Source organism: Alexandromys fortis, unplaced genomic scaffold (assembly GCF_014885135.2).
Source record: "Alexandromys fortis isolate MF-2015 unplaced genomic scaffold, M_Fortis_MF-2015_v1.1 scaffold_150, whole genome shotgun sequence".
In the NCBI taxonomy this organism is placed as follows: domain Eukaryota; kingdom Metazoa; phylum Chordata; class Mammalia; order Rodentia; family Cricetidae; genus Alexandromys; species Alexandromys fortis.
Window position 1 is genome coordinate 2,032,974 of NW_026068027.1, and position 11,692 is coordinate 2,044,665.

The 11,692-nt window shown below is 39.8% G+C and overlaps 1 protein-coding gene across 1 annotated transcript in view; it reads right to left on the minus strand.

The window, feature by feature from the left end:
- Window positions 1–11,692, minus strand: part of LOC126514892 (C-type lectin domain family 4 member A-like) — a 47,842-nt gene that overhangs the window by 31,194 nt on the left and 4,956 nt on the right. Inside the window, exons 4-6 of the mRNA XM_050164119.1 lie at window positions 11,211–11,362; window positions 9,948–10,060; window positions 8,665–8,772 (exon numbers count right to left, since the gene is read on the minus strand). Coding sequence (XP_050020076.1) covers window positions 8,665–8,772; window positions 9,948–10,060; window positions 11,211–11,362 — 373 coding nt within the window. The remainder of the gene's footprint in view (window positions 1–8,664; window positions 8,773–9,947; window positions 10,061–11,210; window positions 11,363–11,692) is intronic.

The following is an 11,692-nucleotide window of genomic DNA, read 5'->3' on the forward strand; positions in this document are numbered from 1 at the left end:
AAGGAATTGTGTTTGTGCAGTTCATTTAAAAATGTAATGTATAATTAAGAAATATAGCTTAATAGAGAGTCATCTATATTAATCAAGCTTATAGCCATGTTAGTTATATTTTCTAGATGTACAGAAATGTATTTCAGATAGATATTTTTCAAACCTTTCAAAGACTAGAGAATATAATATTTAAAATGTTTAAGAATTTAGGACTTTTCATGACAGTGAGATACAATGAGATCCTGGCAACACCAATCTACTTCAAGAAGAGGATGGGCATCAAAGAGGCTCCTTATGGAGTTTGCTAGCCATTTGGGCAATTAACTGCTCTTGCCTGAACTGCTTAATTGAGCATGCAGGATCCACAGAGAAATGACTGCTGAACTTGCCTAAAGGTGAGAAGATCCTTCGGGGTTCCTGCTTCATGAAAAAGTCTGCAAGACATTCTGCAGGACACAGAAGAAAGTGACTGAAATTTTTTTCTTCATGAAAAAGTATGCCGGATACTATGAGTCAGTAGGCTGAAGATGTATGCCCCAATGGTACAGAAGAACTTTGGGTGAGTGTCCAGGTGGCAAGATGTCTCTGTCAATTGTAAAGTTTGGAAAGTTGCTTACAAGGCATTTTCTGTTTACTTAGGTAATATTATATCCTTCTGGAGTCTTTGATGGAGTTGAAGAGTAGATAATAATAATTAGAGTTTTCCTTAGTTTTGATAGATAATAAAGTAGATATAAATGTGGTTGTAATTCTTGCTTGATACTTGTTTGTTATATGTAATTTTACTATCTTAAAGTTAAAACCTTTTCTTTTATTTAAACAGAAAAGGGGATGTGATGTGGGATTTCCCTCTGTATGCTGTGATTAGCATTAATGAATAAAGAAACTGCTTTGGACCTATAGCAGGGCAAAACTTAGTTAGGCAGGGAAAACTAAAGTAAATGCTGAGAGAAAGAAGGGTGGAGTCAGGGAGACACTATGTAGCCCCGCCAGAGACAATGCCAGAACTTTAGCCGGTAAGCCATAGCCATGTGGTGATATGCAGATTAATAGAAATGGGTTATTTTAATATGTAAGAGTTAGCCAATAAGAAGCTAGAGCTCCATTTTATAATTGGATTATGTGTTCTTTTTGGTGACAAATTTCTTGAGTTCTTTCTATATTTTGGAGATCTTACCTCTATCTGATGTGGGGTTAGTGAAGATCTTTTCCCATTCTGTAGGCTGTCATTTTGTCTTGTTGACCGTGTCCTTTGCTGTACAGAAGCTTTTCAGTTTCAGGAAGTTCCATTTATTAATTGTTTCTCTCAGTGTCTGTGCTTCTAGGGTTATATTTAGGAAGTGGTCTCCTGTGGCAATGCATTCAAGTGTACTTCCCACTTTTTCTTCTCTAAGGTTCAGTGTGGCTGGCTTTATGTTGAGGTCTTTGATGCATTTGGACTTGAGTGTGCATGGTGATAGATATGGGTCTATTTTCATTCTTATATATGTTGATACCAGTTATTCCAGTACCATTTGTTAAATATGCTTTATTTTTGCTATTTTATATTTTTTGCTGCTTCTTTGTCAAAAATCAGGTGTCTGAAAGTGTGTGGATTAATATCTGGGTCTTCTATTCAGTTTCATTGGTCCTCCTGTCTGTTCTTATGCCAATACCAGGCTGTTTTCAATACTGTAGCTCTGTAGTAGAGTTTGAAGTCAGGGATTGTGATGCTTCCAGAAGTTCTTTTATTGTACAGGATTGGTTTGGCTATCCTGGATTTTTTTTTTTTTTTTGCTTTTTCATATGAAGTTGAGTCCCATTTTTTTCAAGGTCTGTGAAGAATTTTGCTGGGATTTTGATAGGCATTACATTGAATATGTAGATTGCTTTTGGTAAGATTTCCATTTTTATCATGTTAGTTCTGCCTACCCAAGGGCATGGGAGATCTTTCTACTTTCTGATGTCTTCTTCAATTTCTTTCTTCAAAAATTTAATGTTCTTGTCATACAAGTCTTCCACTTGTTTGGTCAGAGTTACTCCAAGATATTTTATGCTATTTGTGGCTACTGTGAAGGGTGATGCTTCTCTGATTTCTTTCTCAACCCTTTTATCATCTGAGTACAGGAGGGTTACTGATTTTTTTTTTTACTTAATCTTGTATCCTGCTACATTACTGAACGTGTCTATGAGTTGTAGAAGTTCCTTGGGAGAATTTTTGGGATCACTTATGTAAACTGTCATATCATCAGCAAACAATGAGTGTTTGACTTCTTTTCTGATTTGATCTCCTTTTGGTGTCTTATTGCTCTAGGCAGAACCTCAAGAACTATATTGAATAGCTATGGAGACAGTGGTCAACCTTGTCTTGTTTCTGATTTCGGTGGAATCATTGGGAGTTTTTCTCCATTTAGTTTGATGTTGGCTGTTCACTTGCTGTATATTTATTATGTTTAGGTATGTTCCTTGTATCCCTGTTCTCTCCAAGACCTTTATCATGAAGGGATGTTGCATTTTGTCAAAACCTTTTTTGGCATTTAATGACATGATCATTTGGTTTTCATTTTTCAGTTTGTTTATATGGTGGATTATATTGACAGGTTTTCATATGTTGAACCATCCCTGCATCTCTGGGATGAAGCCAACTTGATCATGGTGGATGATGGTTCTGATATGTTCTTGGATTCAATTTGCCAGTATTTTATTGAGTATTTTTGCATCGATGTTCATGACTGAAATTGGTCTGGAATTCTTTTTCTTAGATGAGTCTTGTGATTTTGTTATCAGGGTGGCAGTATCTTCTTAAAAAAAGAGTTTGGCAATGTTTCTTCTGTTTCTATTGTATAGAACAATTTGAGGAGTATAAATATTAGCTCTTCTTTGATGTTCTGGTAGAATTCTACACTGAAACCATATGGCCTTGGTCTTTTTTGGTTGGGAGACTTGATGACTTCTATTTCCCTAGTGGCTATAGGTCTGTTTAAAATTTTCATGTGGTTTTGATTTAATTTTGGTATGTTGTACCCATCCAAAAAATTATACATTTCTTTTATATTTTCTACTTTTGTGGAGTACAGGTTTTCAAAGTATGACCTAATGAGCCTTTGGATTTCCTCAGTGTCTATTGTTTTGTGCCCCTTTTCATTTTTGATTTTGTTAATTTATATATTCTCTCTCTGTCTTTGGTTATTTTGGATAAGAGATTGTCTATTTTACTGATTTTCTCAGTGAATCAGCTCTGTTTCATTGATTCTTTGTATTGTTTTCTTTGTTTCTATTTTATTGATTTCAGCTCTCAATTTGATAATTTCCTGTCATCTACTCCTTCTGGGTGAGTTTGCTTCTTTTTGTTCTAGAGTTTTCAGGTGTGCTGTTAAATTACTAGTGTGAGATTTCTCATTTTCATTATGTAGCCATTTAGTACTATGAATTTTCCTTTTAGGACTGCTTTTATAGTGTCCCATAGGTTTGAGTATGGTGTGCATTTATTTTTTTTTTTAATTCTAGGAAGTCTTTAATTTCTCTATTTCTTCCTTGATTCATTGGTGAATCAGATGTGAATTAATAATTTCCATGAGTTTGTAGGCAATTAGTGTTGTTGTTGAAGTCTAACTTTAAACCATAGTGATCTGATAAGATACAGGGGGGGTTACTCCAATTTTTTTTTGTATTTGTTGAGGTTAGCTTTGTTTCCCAGTATGCGGTCAATTTCAGAGAAGCTTCATTGAGGTTCTGAGAAGAAAGTATATTCCTTTGTGTTAGGATTAAATGTTCTATAGATGTCTGTTAAGTCCATTTGAATCATGACATACGTTAGCTCTCCTATTTCTCTGTTAAGTTTCTGTGTAGCAGACTTGTCCATTGGTGAGAGTGGGATGTTGAATTCTCCTACTATTAATGAGTGGGTTTGGTGTAAGATTTAAGCTTTAGTAATATTTCTTTTATATATGTAAGTAATCTTGTATTTGGGGCATATAAGTTCAGGACTGAGACTTCATCTTGATGGATTTTTTCCTGTGATAAGTATGAAGTGTCCTTCTCCATCTCTTTTGACTAATTTTAGTTTGAAGTCTACTTTGTTAAATATTAGTATAGCTACACCTGCTGTTTCTTAGGTCTATTTGGTTGAAAAATCTTTTCCCAACTCTTTACTCTGAGGTGGAGTCTGTCTTTGGGGTTGAGGTGTGTTTCTTGTATGCAGCAGAAGGATGGATCCTATTTTTGTGTTCATTCTGTTAACCTGTGTCTTTTTATTGGGAAATTGAGTCCATTAATATTGAGAGATATCAATGACCAATGATTGTTAATTACTGGGTTTTTTTTGGGGTGCAGCCTGTTTCTTCTGAAGCTGCTCCTCTGAGCCCTCTGCTTCCTCATGCAGTTTATAGCTCACTGCATGGGCTGCTCCACTCACTGTGCCCCTGGCCACATCCTGAAAGGACTCTGGTTAGCAGCTATGGGAGGAGGCTTTCTCTCTCTTCTCATGCCTCTCTTCCTGAATCCTTGCCTGCTTAGCATGATTTTTGCAGGTTTACAGCACTGTTGTCAACCGTTGGGAGGATTAATGGATCACAATATAGGAGAGGGGAAATAAACCAGTTACTACACATGGGATCATTTGAGTCCCTCCCACAGAAGACTACCAGCTCATACCCACATGCTCAGCCATCAGCTCTTCCAAACACTCCCCTTCTTGGAAGCTCCTCTAGCTGTTTCCATGAACCAAATATGCAAACAGTACATGCATAAACACACACACACACACACACACACACTTTACCCTTGTCTGGTCTACACTATCCAAGGAAACTCCTTTCAACTTTCTATGTCTCTGAATCCCACCCCATGATGGGTGCCCTCCTCACCATGCACATGTGCCCTCCTCACTATGCAAAGGTGCCTGCTTCATCCTGCACATGTAACCTCTCTCAGTATGCATGGGTGCCCTCCTCATTTTGCATGGGTGCCCTAATCACTCTGCATGGGTGCCCTCCTCACCTCTCAGGCTCTGACGTCTCACACCAGGCTTCTGCTTATAGATTCCCTCCTGAATCCACACACTTTCTCACCAGCATGCTGACACTCTGCTCTCTACTTCGGCTCCACTTCCACTGTCAAGCCAGCCTTCTGCACGGTCACCCAGCTTGGATTTTTACACCCTTGGCCACACCATTGCTGCCCCACACCTGACCCTTCCACAGACACCTGCCTTGCCCTTCCCCCACCATTCTTTATTCAGTAACTTCCTAAGCAACTGAGGTACTGCAAGAAAGGAAACCAGATATGACAGCATATATACAGTCCTGTGTAATTATGAAACCTCTGGAGTATTTCCACAGTGACAAATATTCCTGCACAACACTTCACTCCGTCACAGATGCACAGGGGTTTTACCCTCTCAGAAAAAAATATATTTCCATAGTTACCATATCTAATATACCCAAGAATAAGTCACAGACAATTCCAAATTCAAGTTGTGTATTTAAATTTTTATCTCCTAAGGGTCTGGCTATGGTCTCTGTAATTCTGTTTGACTTTTTTCCACATTCATCATTTTTAGCCAGATCATAGAGAACCATAGCTTGCTGTGAGTTGAATATGTGGCTGTCTCCCGTATTCAGAGAATCAGGTTCATTCTCATCCTATGGGCCAGTGAAAGTCACCTGGACAAACCAGCCGTTTGGGGGTTGAAAACATACTGTATATAGAGGGGGTGGACCAAAGGCATTGAATGAGTCCATTAGCGGAGGAGTATGTAAGCCCTTGGGGACTGGTATAGCATCTACACCTAATTCCTTTACTCTTTTCTCAGATGTCTTTTTATTGTGTTTCAAAATGAAACATTAGCCCCGTCGGCAGGAAAGAGGTACCTTTGCAGCACAAGCATAAAATACTAAAACTTGCTGGAGAGAGGGCTCAGCGAATAGAGCATTGACAGTTCTTCCAAAGGTCCTGAGTTCAATTCATGGCTCAAAGTCATCTACAGTAGGACCTGATGCCCAGTTCTGGCATAAAGGTGTACATGCAGATAGAGCACTCATATAGACAAAATCTTCAAACTTCTGCTTCACTTATCTCTGATATTGAAGTGAACCAGTGTCATGCGGGTTTAGCATTGGGTGTGTGTCTTGCACACCATGGGGTCTGTCGTGAAGCAGTGTGGGGAAGCCTGGGAAGCTGATGGGGCACATTCTCCGGTTCATTTTCATCTGCATTCATATCTTTTTTCACCTGACTGTAGAAGAAAGACTTTCTCTGGATTTTACCCAGGTCATGGGAGGTTACCACTCTAATTCTCAGGAATTTCTGGAGCTATTGAGACGTCTGTTTTATCATGGTAGGCCACAAAGCCTTATGTTGTTCAGTTCTCTCATAGCTCATGGTAACAAGACGATTCATGTTGGGAGCTCACCATTTCGGAAACCCTGACCATGTCATTAAAATGTTGAGCCTTTGAGGCACGAGATGCTCACCCCAGCAGTGAAATGGTGCTGAAAGCTGAGTTCCTTCATTTATCAACCAAACATTCACACCTATATAATGAGCCCTGATAAATCGCTGAACATCAGAGCTCAGATGAGTGTCCTCTGGTTGACCTGTTCTGTATATTGTCACTAACATTCTGAGAAGGAGACATACACACACGGGGTCAATGGAAGTTCCCTATTTGGGACCCTTCCTGATTTTGCCTTGCATGTCCCTCCCGTTAGTTCTCCTTTCTATCTTTTTATATAAAAAACCATAATCTTAATAGAGCAGAATCTTTAGTTCAGTGGATCATCCTAGCAACTTATAACTCCTCAGGAGTTGCAGGACCTTGGAGCCCTGCAGATAGATGACAATAAGTAATGGCATCCTTGGGAATTCCTGACCCTGAAGCTTGAGTCTGAAATGAGGACACTGTTTTAGAGGCATGGCCTGAACTTGTAGAATAATTTTATTTAGCAAATGAAATGATTTTGGCTATGGCTTACTAGAACAGCCATAAAAAACATTTTGGGGATGGCTGAGGAAGCACAGGAAATACCACACATTATATGAGAAAAGAGTTCTTAAATTTTCCAGGAGTGATAATGGTATTGTTTTGTTGTACAATGAGAATTTCAAATGACATATACTGAAATATTTTCTGGAGTATATATATCAAACTAACCCTCAAATGCTTTATCAAATAACATGTGCATATATATGCATATATACACACATATATATAAATTATCCAAATACCAACAACCATTAATATAGATGGTAGTCTAAGACAGTGTGCCTGATCTAATTGGAGCTCACCAAAGCCAGCTGGACTGGGACTGAATGAGCATGTGATCAAACTGGACTCTCTGAATGTGGCTGACAATGGGGGCAGACTGAGAAACCAATGGTAATGGCACTGGGATTTGTCTCTACTGCATGTACTGGCTTTTTGGGATCCTAGTCTGTTTGGATGCACACCTTCCTAGGCCTGGATAAAGGGAGGAGGGCCTCAGACTTCCCATAGGGCAGGGTACCCTGCCCTCTCTTACAACTAGAGGGGGATGAAGGAGGGTGAGTGGAGGAGTGGGAGAGAAATGAGAGGAGGGTAAGAAGTGGAAATTTTGAATGGTATTATTTATAAAGCAATAAAAATTTTAAAAAATAGATTGTAGTTATATGAGAATTGATGATATCATCCAGTCAAATTCTGTTTCAAAATATTCATAATAAGAAGTTGAAAGGGCTTCTGAAGTATTAATCAACATACAGGCTTCCATGGGAAATGAGGGTCTCCTCAATGTCCGTCCACAGGGCAGAGGCTGTCCTTAATACGGCAGGCACCAAGGTGAGACACCAAGAATCACTGAGGGTACCAGTAGAAGGTTGGCTATAATCACCTTAAACTTGATGTTAATGTATCTTACCCAATCCAGGATCAACCATCCATTAGAGGTCCTCATCAGCCTCACAGCGCCCATAGTATCCACACACTAGCCATTGGGTCTAAGGTCCTAGTAGTACAGGTACTGGGAAACGTGAAAATGCTGTTGGAAGGACACAAACTGCCAGAGAAAATATGAGTAAGCACTGGGGATCAAAGTGACAATAGGTAACAATGTCACCCTGTGTGTCTGAACTTGCTTAAGAAGATCTTAAGTATTCTAACACCATACACAAACACACACATACACAAAAAAAAACAGGCAACTGTGTTAGGTAACAGAGGGTGTTGTTGACCTGATTGTGGTAGTCATTGCCCAATGCATTTCCATGTAAACTCAAGATAGTGTAATGTAAATATACATGATTTATTTATCAATTATACATCAATAAATCCAAAGACAGATGAAGAGAGAGAGAGAGAGAGAGAGAGAGAGAGAGAGAGAGAGAGAGAGAGAGACCACTCCATACAATTCTATCATCAAATAAGACATTAGGGATATAAAAATAGAGAAAGTGATGCGATTCCACACATATTCCTGTATAGTCTCTGGTATATGTGAAATTCTCCTTATATAATAGAGTAAAGGATGAATGAATAAGTATATATGTGGACCAGAATTATCATAGGTATAACTGTTGGCTGCCTACCGAAAATTCTATGGACATACATTCCACAAGAAGATCTTTCCAGGTGTCAATGTCATGGTGGATAAAAATGCGGCCCCATGTCCATGGAGACTGCTTTCTCACAAGTATATTTTCTTCATCTGACAAACTGACCTCTGTTTATCACTGCAAGGGATGTCATTCCAGCCCCAGCTAGAGTGTGGATGACTTAAGATAACACATTGTTCACGGTCATTGTTGGGGTCACCTGGGTGCCAGAACCTGCAAGGGAGGAAAGAGCATCAGGTGTTTCCACAGTAATGCTGGGAAAGAGAAAGCAAGAGTAAGCAAGCCTGGGGATGAGGTTGGAATCTGTGGAAATCAGATTCTAGTGTGGAAAAATCAACCGTTCTCCATATCTGACCTTTCCCTGGAAAACAGAACCCACCGCATTTAATATTCTCTCAGCTTGTTACTTAACTGTTCTCCCAGCACACATACATCCCAGGGGCTACTTCATCCCTAGGTCTTGGTACCCGGGAACTGTCATTCCATGTGCTTATTTATATATTGAGAAGGTCTCTCCTTTTTCTCATATTTTAATAAAGCTTTCTTTCATTTTACATCAGTTTTATTTTAGAGACTGGATAGCTAGTTACGATATCTAGATAATCTACTTATTTCTGCCATTTAGGGCAAGTAACTTAATATCCTGGATTCAAACTTTTCTTCTCTGAGAACGGAGAATGACAATAACACCACTACCTAATTCTCACTACAGAAATCTGACAGAATATGGGAACATAGTAAGATATTGGAGTTTTTAAATAATTACATAAATATGAAACACAACAATATGAGATTGGGGGCTTTAGATTAATGAGAAATAATCATTATTGTCTTGACATTAATTTTTATTATAGAGATATAAATGAAAGCTGGAGAGATGCTCAGACATTAACAATGCTTGCTGCTTTTCCAGAAAACATAAGAGTTAATGTTTCCTTAACCTATATTGGTGTGGTCATCACCTGTGCCTCAACTGCAGCGGATCCAACACCCTCTTATAGGCTCCATGGGCACTCACATACACATGGTACACACTCACAGAGAGACACATATACACACATATGAAAATAAAAATAGATCCAACTTTTTCAAGTATAGATGAGTGGCTGAAAGCACAATAAAACCCCCCTATCTGTGAGCACCTGGTTGGGCACCCTGGGTACTTAACATCCTACACTCTTCTCACTCAATTCCTCATCTCTCCTGGGAGTGTCAACAACACGTGTCTCACAGGACTCCTGCGATGAGTAAACAGGGATAAAAGTAACTCCATCCCCAGCACCCACACCAGAGCTGAGCTGTTTTGGTTTTAGAATCAACAGCTGGAACACCCTAAAGTCTTCTCATGGCTCAGGACCCAGGACTTCTCTAAGTAACTCTAGACTCACGTGGCACTTAAATTGTACGGTGTCTGATCAACCCATTGCCACTGTCGATGTCCTGGATCTGAAAGCCCGATAAAATAAGCAGTGTCACGTCTCAGAATCTTAGTGATGAAATCCTAAGAGGAAAGAAAGACATAGCATTCAGCCTGGATTGAGGGCTTTTTTTTCTGTTATAGAATTTTTATAATATCTTTTAAAAATTATTTTAAATATGCAAAATGTAGATAGAGCTGAAGGCTCCTTCCCACCCCTCAGTTCCCGGCTAGCTTTCATCCGAAATAATTACACGGAAGCTGTATTCTTTTAAACACTTCCTGCCCTGTTATCCATAGCCTCTTATTGGCTAACTCTCACATCTTGCTTAACCCATTTCTAATAATCTGTGTAGCATCACAAGATGGTGGCTTATCGGGAAGGATTCTAGCCTACATCTGTCTTGGGTCAGAGAAATATGGTGACTGCCTCACTTCCCTTCTTCCCAGCATTCTGCTCTGTCTACTCCACCCACCTAAAAGCTGGCCTATCAAAGGCCAAGGCAGTTTCTTTATTAATTAACCAATGAAAGCAACACATAGAAAGCAACACCTACATCAGCAAAATTATAGGTTCAATATGATACACTTGTGCAAATACATAACAATCAAATCCTAGTTCATCTTTTAGGCCCTTAAATAGTTTTCAAATTTCAGATTAATACTCAATAATTGTACATTTTGGAAGTACACTGGTCATACAGAGATGAAAAGGCGAAGAGGATCAAGCACTAAAAGAGCCCTCCACCCCTAGGAGTGCCATCTTCCCTGACTGACCAGGATACAAAGTTATCACTCATAGGCCTGATTTTATAGACATGGGAAATAATCCCTCTACATGATCATGAATTCTCCTCTCAGAATCACCCTGCTCTTTTCTTCCCCAACACTGTTCTTGAAAATTGTGCATGAAAGAATTTTACAGATTAAATCATTCTCCATTCATAACTGCAGATATTTCATTTCTGATGGTTGGCTCTGACTCTCCTGATTGGATCCCCTTTCCCTAGTCAGCTCTGCGCCCTCCTCTGTTAGGCAGCTGGTACTACAGGAAGCCTTAGAGTGCTGAAATCACAAACTGGTCTTTCAAACAGAAACATTCCATCCTTCCCTCCACCCTCAGGCACTGCATTTCTGTTGCCACAGCACCAACACCCATGTCAACAAAACTCCCTCTTAGTAAAAAGGGCAGACAGCAGGCTGGGCCCAGGCCCCACTGGCTCCCAGGATGCACCTGCTCTTCCCGGCTTCGGACCACCATCAGATGAGCACCCATGCTGGAGCACTTCTCCTTACTCTTGCTCCAAGATGCCGAGTCAGTGGAAATGAAGTAGCAGTGGGAACTAAATGGCTCCCAGTCTTTTGGGCAACAGCTCCAGACTTTGTCTATGGAGAGGAAGGAGATGTAAGTACAATGTTATAAAGTCATTTAAAAGCTACTGTGTGCTGAGACCACATAGGTGCTGGGACTCCCCACCTCTCCAGATGCAGCAAGGAGCCCCTCTCACTCTGATGCCAAGGAACCCCAGTCTACTCTTGACAGTGCCCTTCAAAAGTCCACTTTCCAGCTTAGTGTACTAGAAAAACAAATTCTATATTCAAACCGTAGGTAAACTACACTTTGGAGACACTGTAACTGAGGTGGCAACAAGATTATCACAGAGAGAGGGGGAGAGAGATAAAGAGGGAGGGAGGGAGGGAGGGAGGGAGGGAGGG